General features: G+C 37.8%; 1 protein-coding gene across 2 annotated transcripts in view; it reads right to left on the reverse strand.

Annotated features, from left to right (window-relative positions):
- Window positions 1–8,590: 8,590 nt before the first annotated feature.
- PIK3C2G (phosphatidylinositol-4-phosphate 3-kinase catalytic subunit type 2 gamma) overlaps window positions 8,591–14,866 on the reverse strand; it is a 262,489-nt gene continuing 256,213 nt past the window's right edge. For both annotated transcript variants that reach the window (XM_054719240.1, XM_008140463.3), the window contains one exon: window positions 8,591–8,840. In XM_054719240.1, coding sequence (XP_054575215.1) covers window positions 8,688–8,840 — 153 coding nt within the window. In that variant the 3' untranslated portion in view covers window positions 8,591–8,687. The remainder of the gene's footprint in view (window positions 8,841–14,866) is intronic.

The following is a 14,866-nucleotide window of genomic DNA, read 5'->3' on the forward strand; positions in this document are numbered from 1 at the left end:
GAATATGTGAAAGTTTATCCATGCCCTTTTTCTGCAAAACTCATTCCCTAGCCTTTCCTCCTAGGCTTTTCAATTAGCCCATTTTTCGCCCAACTTGTGGATATAGATGGACTTCTTTTTCTCTTAAATTCCCTTGTCCCCAGAAGCAGTGGCTAATACAGTTGGCCTTAAATGTTTTTCTTTTTTTAAAAAAAAATATTTTTATTGATTTTAGAGAGAGGGAGAGAGAGATAGAAACATCAATGATGAGAGAAAATTATTGATGGGCTGTCCCACACTGGGGATCGAGCCTATAATTCTAGCATGTGCCTTGACCGGGAATTGAACTGTGACCTCCTGGTTCATAGGTCAATGCTCACACCGGCTGGGCACCTTACATGTTTTGAACAAATGCTCCCTGAATAGCCACCTAAACAATGGGAGAGCTCCGAGTTAAGTGAAATAAACACAAGCCCTTTGAGTCTGTCCTTCAGGAAACACCAGACAGGTCAAAACAAACAACCAAACTTCTCTTAGAATAAGGTCTATTCTATTTCCTTCCATATTAGGAACTTATGCCAGGCAGGTTCTGAAAGGCTATTGCCTTTAAGGCTGTCACCAAACTGGGGAGCAGGGGATGGGGCCAGGGTCAATTAAATGCCACAAGGCTCTGCTATTAAAATTCATCTGCATTCTTGATTAAGCATTATTCTGTTGCTGTAAAATTTAATTAGTTTTTATAGTTACAATAAAGTTCTGACAGTTTATTTTTGTGGCGGAATGGGTCTTTGGAGTTCCCTACTCCACCATTTTTGCAGATGTCATGCTCCACAAATATTAACATCTAATATTAGTATGCTGCGTTTGTTATAATGAATGAACCAATCTGGATACATTATTTTTAACTAAAGTCCGTACTTTATTTAAATTTTCTCCGATTTCCCTTTTTCTGTCCCAGCTCCCATCTAGAACACACATTACATCATTCAATAGCATGTCTCCTGAGGGTCTTCTTTGCTGCAACAGTTTCCTTCAGATATTCTTTGTTTTTGATGAGTTTGACAGTTTTGAGAAGATCTAGACAAGCATTTGGTAGAATTTAAGTCAACTTGAGATTTGAGTGATGTTTTCTTCATGATTAAACTGGAGCTATGAGTTTTGAAAGAAAGACCTTAGTGGTAAAATGCCATTTTCATCAAATCTTATCAAAGGTACATACTAGCAACATGATTTTTCACTTTTGATATTGATCTTCATTACTTGCCTGACATAGTGTTTGTCAAGTTTCTCCATTGTAAAGTAAACCCCCCTCCACACTTTCCATAACATACTCTTTGGAATGAAGTTACTATGTCCAGTCTACACCTAAAGAGCAAATAGCTATGTTCCATCTTCTAGATGCTCAACATCTACATAATTTATTTGGAATTTTTCTGCATTGGAGATTTGTGTCTTTCCCCAATTTATTTGTTTACTAGAGGCCTGGTGCATGAAATTCATGCACTCAGTGGTGGGGGGTCTGAGCCTGGCCTGCTCCTCTTACAGTCTGGGAGCCCTCAGGGGATGTCTGACTGACGGCTTAGGCCCGCTCCCTGTGTGGGGAGTGGGCTTAAACCATCAGTTGGACATCCTTAGCACTGCCAGAGGTGGGAGAGGCTCCCACCACCACCGCTGTGCTTGCCAGCCATGAGCCCGGCTTTGGCTGAGTGCACTGACCACCAAGGGGAGGCTCCTGTGTTGAGCTCCTGCCCCCTGGTGTCAGAGTGTGCATCACAGTGACAGGTCGTTCCACCGTTTGGTCGATTTGCATATTAGCCTTTTATTATATAGGATTTATCCAATTATTTACATCAATATGGACTCATAGATAATTATTTTATAGTTTAGATGGTAATTTAATACTACTAGCCCAACTTGTCTTAGCCTTGGTCATTGGGAGCTCTTCCAGTTGTCTCCTTTGTCCCAAGGTGCAGTTTGCACCTCTATCACCACATTTGTTTCAGCTGGTGGATCACTGGCAGCAGGTTCCTTACCTGAAACTACAGTTGATGTCTGTGAACATTAGGCGTCTACTGAAGATTAGTATTCTTGCCATCTGGTCTTCAAAACACTTTCTTTTCCCAGTTTTTAAATTTCATAAATCTTTAATAGTATTTTATTCAGTTAAAGTCTTTTTCTGAAGACATGGGGAACACCTTTGGTATTTCTCACCTTTTATTGTTTCTACTTTCTTTTCAGATAATTTCAGCTGGGTCTATAACCTTTTATTCAGCTTTTTATAGTCATCTTTTCTCTAGCTCACATAGGAATAACATAGTTTCTTGGACCTGGGTACCTTTTTTTACTTTTCCCTTTGCTCCCTGGCACAGACATTTGTTATTCTAACTTTCTACTCTGAGTTTTGTCTGAGAGAGATAAAGTCAGCGAGTTCCATGTTTGTTACACATTTCTTGTTTAAACAAGTCTTAACTATCTTGATCCTCTTGCATAAGGACATTTCCACCTAAAATATAATATTCCAATCAAATCAACACCTGATCCAAATCAAGCTTTAATCTCTAATCATCTTGTCTGGTTTCCCTTTAATAAGTCCCCTCTTTGCCCTATTTCCTCATAGAATATCAGCTCCATAAATTTTCTAGATGTTTCTTCAGAGCATCCCCTTGGCAGTAATTCTGACCCTTTGAAACACATGCAATAATTCTTTGAGTCCTTTACACTTATCTTCCTGGATTTCCCTCTTAAATCTGACTTGATGTTCTTAACCACTTAATCACTCTGTTCCAGTTTTTAAGGGATAGTTCTTAAGAGTGCTACTGTTTTAAGAAGGATCATTTTTTTTTTTTAATTTTGGATCTTAGGTCTCTCTGGGATATCATTATATTTGCTTTCCAAGGCATTTCCTCTTTTTATTTGATTGGTTTTTTAAGGCACCAGTCTTCCTTTGTGAACCATTAACAACTGAAATGTACTGTTCTTTTCTATTATCTTCTCTAAGAGAAGTTGAACTTGAGTGTATCAACTTTTAAATCTTGTAGTTTTCTCTCTTAGCTCTTTGCATCTATTTCCCCTTCAGATCTGCCCAGGCTATGTTTTAAGATATCAGTATTTCTTTTAAGGAAATGTCTTTCTCATTACTACTCAGTTTGACAGAATTCTATTTTATTTTCCTGCTTCCACTATCCTTGTTCGGATAGTAAGGAATTAGCTCCTTTTCAAACTAATCTAGTTCCTTCTTGATTCCTGGGGTAAGTCAGGAACTCAGAGCCAGAGTCTGATGGGCACAGACCTTTAAAACTGCTTTCTCAGTTTGGGGGCATTTAATAATCTCAGTCAGTTATTTTTCGACTTCAGCCTAGGAAGAAGACATATTCTCTTTACAAAAAGAGTCTCTATTTCTTTTGATTTAAATATTAATCAAATCTACCTTTCTTCTAGGGTAGCAATCATGCTTTAAGTCTCTGAGCTCCAATAATCAGAATTTCTTTAGTTATCACATGCAGAGCCTCCTTGAGACTGTGTTGTTGAGGTGACTTCAATCTATGGACATGACACATGAATTCAGGTTTGGTCTTGCCTTTTCTAGTACTCTATCACCCTAAAGTCCTTCAAAACAGCGCGCGCACACACACACACACACACACACACACACACACACACACGAACACAATTTGGGGAAGTTGATATAGTTGGCAGGTATACCTGTGTCTGGAGCTAAGAATTTTAAGCTACCGCTTCACTAGAGTTTATAGCACAATCTGAATTCAGCTGCTGTTTTAATTTCTGGCCTAGTAGTTTGAGATCTGGCTGAGAAATTCATTAAAGAAAGCAGCCAATGTTCTTTTATCACCTAATTCTTAAAAAGCTTATTTAAGAAAAAAAAAAAAGGTTTGTCTTTTCCTTAGAGTCTACTTCTTTCCAAGAACTATATCCTATATTACCAGTACTCACTAATGCCTAAGGTTATTAAACCTTTAATGATGAAAATCAGTCATTTGATTCAATGTAGGCCATTACAGACCACCAAGGTCAATAAATCCACATGGCCATGTTTACCAAAGCTTAAAGTCTATAGCGTGTGTCTTGGCTCACTGAAACTTCTGTGTCGATGTTATATTGCCCCTAACATTCTTCTGATGAAAGGGCTTTGGTTAGGTTTAATCAGTTTAACTAAAATGTATTGAAAGCATACAGGATTCTGTGCTAGGAAATAAAAGATATCTTAATTTGTGCCACTTGTGTTACAGCTGGGTAATTGCTTCAGGCACTGGAATTTCTCCCATATGTTATCAAGTCCTCACTTGTGGTCTAAAATGAGGGTCCTGGGTATGGCTTAGAGTCACAACTGGAGGAGGCAGGATTCCCTGTGGTGAGGGCACCAGGGAAAGACCTTTTTGGTTGGATTTAGGCTGTACTTTCCCTATAACTTTGGGATCTATGGTCTAATGAAAAGAGACAAAACTTAAATAATAAACCAAATTAATAAGTGAATTTATAAAATTTTCAAACTTGATGAGTACCTTTAAGAAAGAAGGAGAGCAAAGGGTATCTGAGGACAGGGAAGGTTAAAATACTATATAAAGTGGTCAGGGTAGGCCTAAGAGCAATGGAAATATTTAATCAAGACTTGAAAGAGATGAAAGAATTAAGCAAGTGAATATATGGGGCAAAAGCACATTTTTTGAAAGCAAGAGGATATAATAGGAGTTAAAATCAGAGAGATAGCTGATGGGAGGCCAGATCACATTGGACCTTTCAGGTTATTTTAAAGTTTGGGCTTTTACTTTGAGATTAGAAGCTCCTGCAGAGTTTTGAGCAGAAGAATGACATGATCATTCCAGTTGCTGTGTTGAGAATAGACTATGAGGCGGGCAGGGTAAACACAGAATCAAGGAGACTGTAGAAGGCAATTGTGGTATACAGAGAGGTTACACAGAAAGGAAGCAATGGAGAGGGATAAGTGGTTGGAATTGGGATATATTTGGAAAGTAGAGCCAACAAGAGTTCTTGCTGGATTGAATTATACTGAAGGTGGTGGAGGGAATCAAGGATGACTTCAATATTTTTGCTCTTTAAAAGTGTTTTTTTTTGGGGAAAAAATCAGGAGTTTCATAAAATTCTGGATATTCTGAGTTTGAGATATTAGATATCCAAGTGGGGTCTTGAGTGGGCAGTTGGTATGGAACTCTAAAATTTGGAAGGCATTCTGGGCTGGAGTTATAAAGCTGGAAATCATCAGCAGACAGATGATACTTAAAGCCATGTGAATACTTGAGATTATTAGGGAATGAGGGTTGATAGAGAAGAGGACCAAGGAGTGAGCCCTGGAACACTCCAACATTGGAGGCTGTGGAAGGGTGGATGCTTTGCAAAGACTGAAAAGGAGGGACCAATGTTATAGAAGGAAAGCACAGAGTATGTGGTATCCATGAAGCCAGGTGAAGAGCGTGCATTGAGAAAGATATAATGTTTGTGTCAGATACTGCTGATCAGTAATTTCAGATTAGGGCTGAAAATTGATCTTTGTGTTTCTTTAAATATATTTTTATTGATTTCAGAGAAGAAGGGAGAGGGAGAGAGAAATGGAAACATTAATGATGAGAGAGAAAAATTGATCAGCTGCCTCCTACACACCCCACGCTGAGGATGGAGCCCGCAATCTGGGCATTTGCCCTGACTGGGAATCGAACCATAACCTCCTGGTTCATAGGTCGATGCTCAACCACTGAGTCACGCTGGCTAGGCTGAAATGGATGTTCGGATTTACTAGTAGCTATCTGGAGGTCAGTAGAGACTTTGACAAAAGCAGTTTCATTGAAGTGTTGAGGTTAAATATCTTCTTGGAATGGATCTGAGAGAAAATTCAAGAAGAGAAACGAGACGAGAGCACAGACCACCATTTTGAAGATTTTTGCTACAAAGTGGAACAGGGCCATGTGTCCATATTTGGAAGGGGAAGAAGGGTGATGAGAAGTTTGAAGCACCACCTAACCATGTAATATCATGGCTGTACACTGACGAAAATTTACCCAGTAGAGAATAAAAAAAAAAATGATGGTGTTCAATGACGAGAATTCCAGTAACGTTTGTGCATTAATGGTGAGAACAGCTGGGATCCAATGTGTAAGTTAAGAGATTGGTTTAGGGTAGGAGCAGGGTAGTTTTTCTACAGTAGCAAGTAGGAAGATGGAGCATAGAATTTGCTAGGCAATAGTGGAATCTGTGCAGGTTTTCTTTGGGCTGATTCTAATTTCTAGTGAAGTAGAAAACAAAGTCATCAGCTGAGAGTGAGGATTAGGGGAGGAGATGCGGGAGTTTCAGCAGAGAAGGGTGTCTAATCACTGACCAGCTGAAAGGGAGAGTAATGGGCTGGAAACAGAATGATTGTCCAGCAGCATTAATGGCTTACTGACTTGCATGATCACATGTTTCAAATGGGGCCGTAACAGCCATGGAAATATTTTCAATTAAACAGTGTATAGTCCTCTACATGTGTTTTAAAAATTTTTTAAAATTTTTTCTTTATTGATTAAGGTATTACAGATGTGTCCTTATCCCCCTTTGCCCCACCTCCCACCCATGCCCTCACCCCCTTGGTGTCTGTGTCCATTGGTTAGGCTTATATGCATGCATACAAGTCCTTTGGTTGATCTCTCCCTCTTACCCCCACCCTCCCCTGCCTTCCCTCTGAGGTTTGATGCTCTGATTAATGCTTTTCTGTCTCTGGATCTGTTTTTGTTCATCAATTTATGTTGTTCATTATATTCCACAAATGAGTGAGATGATGTGATATTTATCTTTCTCTGACAGACTTAATTCACTTAGCATAATGCTCTCCAGCTCCATCCATGCTGCTGCAAATGATAGGAGTTCCTTTTTACACCAGCATAGTATTCCATTGTGTAGATGTACCACAGTTTCTTAATCCACTCAACTGCTGATCAGCACTTAGGCTGTTTCCAAATCTCAGTCATTGTAAATTGTGCTGCTATGAACATAGGGGTGCATATATTCTTTCTGATTGGTGTTTCTGATTTCTTGGGATATATTCCTAGAAGTGGGATCACTGGGTCAAAGGGAGTTCCATTTTTAGGTTTTTGAGGAAATTCCATACTGTTCTCCACAGTGGCTGTACCAGTCTGCATTCCCACCGGCAGTGCACAAGGGTTCCTTTTTCTCTGAATCCTCGCTGCACTTGTCATTTGTTGATTTGTTGATGATAGCCATTCTGACAGGTGTGAGATGGTGCCTCATTGTCATTTTGATTTGCATCTCTCGGATGATTAGTGACTTTGAGCATGTTTTCATATGTCTCTCAGCCTTCTGTTTCTCGTCTTTTGAAAAGCATCTATTTAGGTCCTTTGCCTGTTTTTTAATTGGGTTGTTTATCTTCCTTTTGTTAAGTTGTATGAGTTCCCTGTAAATGTTGGAGATTAAACCCTTATTGGAGATAACATTGGCAAATATGTTCTTCCATGCAGTGGGATTTCTTGTTGTTTTGTTGATGGTTTCTTTTGCTGTGCAGAAGCTTTTTATTTTTATGTAGTCCCATTTGTTTATTTTCTCTATAGTTTCCATTGCCCTAGGAGCTGTATCGGTGAAGATATTGTTCGGCATATGTCTGAGATTTTGCTACCTGTGGATTCCTCTAAGATTTTTATGTTTAAGTCCTTTATCCATTTTGAGCTTATTTTTGTGTATGGTTTAAGTTGGTGGTCTAGTTTCTCTTTTACATATTTATATGGTTATGTAGATGACCAATAAAAGCTTAAGTTACTTTTTAAATTCAAACACAATAAAACACTGAATAAAGCAAGGGTTTAAGATCTTTTTTAGTAATTTAAATAGCATGGATCTTTTTAAAGTCATATTTAGTTCTCATAAAGAATGAGGCATAGTGTTTTGAATTATATGTTGAAGTTGTAAATGAAATCTGTAGGGTTGTTTATTCAGATCATAGTGGGTATAAAGGTAGGTTCAGAAGAAAGGAAAATAATTGATGTGCAAAGAAAATAGGTTTGATCAAGGGGAGAGTTTCAGAGTTTGAGATCTTGGATTTAGGGGATAATGAAGTTTAAAATGTGATCATGCCTTTGGGTGGGTGAAGTCCAGTGATGATGAATTGACTGCTGTGGAAAAGGGTAAAAAACAACAAAGAAGTTTTTGCCAAAAATTGTATTTAAGTATCTCCAGCATTTATGTTTTGTTTTCCTAATAAAAAATAATATAACATTTTGCTGGAGTCTATCGATACCTATGATACTAAGTGGTTAGGTAGGTATACATATATTGAATTCAAATGTGAGAAATTTATTGCAGATATAATTATATCTTGATTAATTATGAGATTTTATTTGGCTGTGTTTCTTAAAAAATACATTATTACTTTTAACTGTAAGTGCACAATTAAAAGAAAGTGTGAATATACATTTGGTTTAAAAGATGTATTTAAATTAAATGTCCTTTTATTATTTTACATATTGAATTTTATACAAGCAATTGACTTTCTCTTTAAGGAGAAAGGTTTCTAAGAAAAGAGTGAACTGCAGTTAGAGAATAACTAACTATAAAAGACTGATTCTGATTTCTTTTTTATGTGTCCTTAGTACACTACACTATTTTTGACAACAAAAATGTCCTACTCATGTGATAGAGAGTGGAAAAATATACAAGCAGTTAATGAATAATGCATATGGTCACAGCAATGGTCAAATTATACTGTTTCCTAGTGGGTACCATTTTTCTTCATTGAGTGGAACATTACAAAGTTGGATGTTAATTGCTCCCACAAATGTGGCTTTGCTCTTCACAATTAGCATTAAGACATGTCCTTGGAGCTCTGTGACTTCATCATATACCACCTGAAAAGGTAGAAGAATAATAAAAATGTATGCCAAATAAATCTTTAAAAATATTGCTTTTAATAAAAATATTTAGCTACTAATATCTTGTACCTTGGAATGGATAGGTTGATGTTGTTAGAATCCTTCATTTCTAACTCTAATTTTGAAAAGCTAAAGGTTCTGCTAACATAATGAAGTTTAATGAAAGAATATTTTATAAGAAGCTTAGACTATACTCTGATTTTATTAATAATGGTCCATCCCAAGTTTAATAAAACTATAAATTATTCTCTGGAAAGAAATTTAAATACACTTCACCTTTAACTGTCCTTGAATTTTCTGTGCAACATGGGAACTTGAACACTATCCTTCTTTGTTGAAGGCTAATGAGGAAAGCAGACCAATTTCCATGATTTCTTTGTGTTACTTTAATGCAGTGCAGCAACATTTCTTTCTACATGTGAAGAAGTCACTCTGTGGTTACTATAATTTATTTAAAATTGCTTTATTTTTAATTATGAAAATATGTGCTCATTAAATAAAATATCAACAAAACAAAAAAGAACATAAAAAGAAAGGAAATACTTATATTTTTGCTATTGGGAGATAATTGCAGTCAACATTCAGCTACTCTTTTTGTTTTCTATAAATAATCACTTTTTATGAATCTGAATTGTATTTAAGTTGTATATACAGTTTTCGGTCTTGCTCTTGTTCAGTTACTAGAAATGTAACCATTTTTTGAAAGGCATATGTTTAACTGTGTTTTATAATATCCAGGGAGTAAGTAAGTCACAGGCATTACCACTGGGTGCCTGCAGTGGCAAAGCAGCTAAAAGTGTAGTACTCTTAAGAAATTAGTTATGCATCATGAGATGGGGGCTGGGGGGCAGGGGAGAGCTGTGTGTAAATCCAACATGGTTCCCGGGGAAACTCCTTAGAATACATTTAGAAAAGCAGTTTCATATGCTGCCTCAAACTTGCTTGCTTTTTATATACAAGATAGAAAATAGTGTTCTCTCTATATGCAAAAAAGGAAGCAGAGGAAACAACTTTGGGGAAGGCCTTTGAGTTGATTGGGAAGCTTCCTCGGTGTGTATGGATATAGTTTCTGGTCCGTCATACTGGAATTTGCCTACCATTTATGAACCTGTTAAGTTAACAATGAAATTCTGTTCAAAATCTGCTAACTGCTCTGAACAATGATTCACTTGTCAAGTAAATAATAATTCAATGAAGAATGTGCGATTTAACATGATATGTTAGCCTGGTCTACCCTGCTTCATGTGACAGACAGCTCCTACCTACCTCCTCTTCTAGAATCTTACTCACATTCCAGACAGGAGAGTATCTTTTCAGTTTGATTAGACTGCTTATTCAAATAATTCCATTTTGTTCATTGAGCTCCCTGGGATAATAAAGAATTTTAAGGGCTGCCTTAAAAATCTCAAAACTGCACCACTGTAATTAGTAATCTTTTTTAACTGCAATAGATGCCCAATGTGGACTCTCAGAACCTCTCTTTCCTGGATTCATTCCTTTCCAGGACTTCAGAGTAAGCTCCTTCACCCTCTCTCTGTAATGGCTATTACTATCTAAACTGGTGTCCATTTTCCACAATACTTTCAGCAGATGAACCTGTGGAGAAGCAAGGGACTTGGTTGGAAAGTCTGTAAGGAGGATTCTCTGAAAGGTAAGAGGTCTCTAGGGGGATCTTGCCGAAGGCGGCAGACCCTGCCTTGATTTTTCCAAATAAGTCTAAGCCCCTGGGTGTTTTGCTAGAATCTTTGTGTTTATTCTTTAAACATCCTTGTTTTAAAGATAATACAGATTCATGTGTCTTCTCAAGGATGCTTACCCTACTGATAGTATTTAATAGTTAATTTTAGTTCAAGCTATTACTGCAATAAAAGCCTAAGGAGGCAGGTGAATGGGGCTGTCTGGTTCCTTTAGCCATGCAGTCCCTTAGCTCTCTCTTTCACAGAAACATATGTCAGAGTAATCATTCATTCATTGCTTAGGGTCTGCCAGTCAGCCTCAGCATGAACCCATCTTTTCTTTCATAGAGAAATAGATGAAGGGGCCCTCAAGGTATGTGAAGTCAAAAAAATGGAGTAACTAAGCCTTAGGCCTTTAGAAAAGTCCAGCTTAAGAACTCCGTGAATGATATGAATAGGCCCTAACGAGGTAACTTTAAAAGCAGCATATCCATTATTCATATTTACATGAATCTGTTGTCAATTATGTTTTCTTATTTGCATAATGGTGGTAATAATATTTACCTTTTAACATTGTGGGGAAGAATAAATGAGATAATGAACACAAAGTCTGGTAAATATTAAACACAAATAAATTATAGCTGAAAAAGATCCATCAAATACACAAGAAAGAACAGTTGTTCTGGAATTTTGCATTAGTTGACTGAAGAAAACACTTCAAGAGAGACTTGAGTCTCCCAGGCATTTAGCAAGCTGAAATTCTCAAGATGTGACCTTCGAAATTAATTGCCTTCCTAGTTAAAACACAAACATTTAAACTCCAAAGTTTATGTTATTTTATGGATTTTCCCTCTATGCTTCATTATGCATAATTTTTTAAAAAAGTGACTAGAGTTTTACAAGCATGCAATCATTGCACAGCCTAGATGACATATGTCTGTTAATTTTTTAACTGCACCCACAACATTGTTTAAAAAAATAAGCATTCTTTTTGTGCAATGAGTAATTAGTGGGTAATGCTAGAGAAGTAAACAAATGATTATATTCTTTGAGGCATTTTCATCAAATGATTTTATATGTATTCTGCTTAAAACCCAAATTGCACAGCTTTTTTTTTTTCCACTTTCTGGTACTTTTTTACCCATAGGCATGAGCCAAATCTTCATTGCCTACTGACAAATGTTGAATTTGTGGGTTTGAAATTGTTATACCAAGTAGAAAAACTACGTTTGAGATAATTAATGTCTATTAATATATATACAAGCATTCACTGTGTCATATTTGACACCAGGATCTAGTAAATAATTCTAAAGTGAATTTTAATTGCAATGGGAGAACAATAATATGGAAACTGAAGTGTATCTAGGGCTGGTGGGAAGAGAGCGAGGAGGCAGGATGATGAAAGAGAGAGTTCAAAACCATTGAGAACAGAACTCTGTGGGTGGAGAGAGGGAGGGGTAACAAAGCATAGTTCAGTGGGAACAATATGGACTTTGGAATCACGGAGTTTGGAACCTAAAATCTAGTTGTGTGGCTTTGGTCAAATGTTTGACCTCAGGGCTTTAGGGTCTCTATTTACAAGGAGAATTTCCATCATGTTCTGAACAGCAAATTGCAGACTATACAGGTGAAAAATAGCCATTGCTATTGCTTATTGAGTGTACCATGTACCCAGTGTTTTTCTATGTATTCGTACATGTTCTAAAATATATTTTCAGGTATGTAAACCACAGAATGTTTCTGCTCTGTCCTTTCTAATTCCCCCTTTTGCTTTATAATAGCATAATATCAAAGAAAGGAATACAATGTAAAAAATATACCGATTATAATAAGATAAATTTGTTATAAGATAGAATCTGTGTTTCTATTAAATTATTCAAAAGCAATGATGGCTTTAACCCGATGCCAAAGGTAGTAGAGTGAAAAGGGCAAAGGCTTTGAGCCAGAATCCCAGCTCTGATTCTTAAAAGCTGCAATGCAGTTCCGAGCATTCCTACTGTCCATCCTGCCCCAACTTGAACCCAGTCACGCCTGCCATTGGGATTTGTATAAGATGGGGCTTTTCAGGGAGACTGCTGGCAAAGCCTGTTAAGACCCACTCTGGGAAGTGTCAAGTAGACAAGCATGACTCTGTGTGAAAGCTTTTCTATCTGATGGGTGGATACTAAAGAGACACTTGGCAATGTCCTGACCCAGCCTCTCTCAGGGTTGGGTCTTAGGGAGGGAGAGGGCTATGAATAAAAGTGGAAAGAGATACCTTCATGAAGAACTTTGTAAGACATTGGTGATGCAACACAATAAACCCTTTGTATTCCTCTAAGAGATTTATACAAAAAAGAGAGCAAGGTCATTCTCTCCCACTTCCCAGAATAGTGCACGGCTTTGGCAGTTTGAGAAATCCCAGCTATGGTTGAGTGGCTAATGTAATAGTACTCAGGAAGCAAAGAAGGGGAGAAGTTAAAACATTTGGAGTAAGTCTCAAAGTCAGCAGTGAAAGATAGAGGGGTGGTAAATGCTGCATGAGCTTCATCCCAAAGTCTTAGGGACCATTTAGGAAATACAAGCTGTCTGGTGTGACTTGAGAATATGGCTAAGTATCCTAATATATAAAAATCAAGGGCCATCACAACCGAAACAACCAGACAGACTACCAAACAGCAGGCTGTGTGGGGTGACCAGACCAGCAGGGGGGTTAGTGAGGGAGGACCAAATGACTGAACAGCAGGCTGCATGGGGTGACCAGGCTGGCAGGGGGCGGGGGGGGGGAAGTTGGGGGCAACCAGGCCAGCAGGGGGGGCAGTTGGGGGTGACCAGGCTGGCGGGGGTGGGCTGTTGGGGGTGACCTGGCCGGCAGGCAGAGGCGGTTAGGGGCAGTCAGGCAGGCAGGCAGGTGAGCAGTTAGGAGCCAGCAGTCCTGGATTGTGAGAAGGATGTCCGACTGCCAGTTTAGGCCTGATCCCCCAAGGGGTACTGGATTGGAAAGGGTACAGGCTGGGATGAGGGGGATCCCCCCCCCCATGCATGAATTTCATGCACTGGGCCTCTAGTGGGATAATAAAGGGCATAAGCACACAATTATTGACAAATGTGCAAAATAAATTGAATAAAGGAAGCACTGCCTCCCCAAGGAAAGGTGCCAGACAAAAAAACATAAATCCCAACTTAATTCACACTTTATTTAAAAAATTGACTCAAACTAGATAATGTACTTAATATAAAATGTAAAACTATAAAACATTAGAAAAATATATAGAAGTGAGAAGTTCTTAGACTTGGTACTAAATGTACAATCTATAAAAAGAAAAGTGGATAAATTGGACCTTATTAAAAAAAAAGAGCTTTTACTCTGTGAAAGACCATGTGAAAGGATGGAAAGACCAGCTCCAGAATAGGGGAAATGTTTGCAAACCAAATATCTGATGAAGAACTAGTATCAGGAATGTATAAAGAACTCTCAAAACTTTACAGTAAAATGCAAACTATCCAGTTGAAAATGAACAAAGACTTTTCACCAAAGAGGATATACAGATGGTAAATAAGCACATGAGCAGAAGTTGAACATCACTTGTCATTATGTAAATGAAAATTAAACTACCCATTAAATTAAAATAAAAAATAGTGATCACACCAGATGCTGGCAAAGATGAAGTTTCTACTGGATCACTCATACACTGTTGGTGGGAGTGTAAAATGATATAGAAAAAAGAGTATGGCAGCTTCCTATAAAACTAAATATGACATTACTAGATACCCCATTAACAACTTATGCTCACACAAAAACCTATACACTAATAAACTTTGTTTGCAATAGTCCCAAGCCAGAAATGACCCAGGTGTCCTTTAATGTGTGAACAGTTAAAAAACTGTCCTACCTCCGCACTGTGACTACCACTCAGCTATGAAAATGAATAAACTATTGATAGATGCAGCTGCTTGGATGCATCTCTAGGAAATAAAAGTGAGTAAAAAAAAGCCCATCTCAAAATGTTCCAAGCTGAATAATTCCATTTATAGAATGTTATAAATAACAGGTTGATAACCTGAAACTGGTTAGTACGTAGTTGCCAGTGGTTTGAGAGGTTGTTTTGGAGGGAGGGAAGTGTCTCTGGATACAATAGGGTAGCACCAGGAATTTTTGTAATGGAACTGTTCTGTACCTTGCCTGTACCGGTGGTCACACAAATTTATACATGTGATAAAAATGTGTAGAACTGAGCACACACACACACACACATACACAAGAGCACATGTAAAACTGGTGAAATCTGAATAAGGTCACCAGATTGAATTAATGTAAATTTCCTGGCTGTGATACTATATTATAGT

Source organism: Eptesicus fuscus, chromosome 7 (assembly GCF_027574615.1).
Source record: "Eptesicus fuscus isolate TK198812 chromosome 7, DD_ASM_mEF_20220401, whole genome shotgun sequence".
NCBI classification, from domain to species: Eukaryota; Metazoa; Chordata; class Mammalia; order Chiroptera; family Vespertilionidae; genus Eptesicus; species Eptesicus fuscus.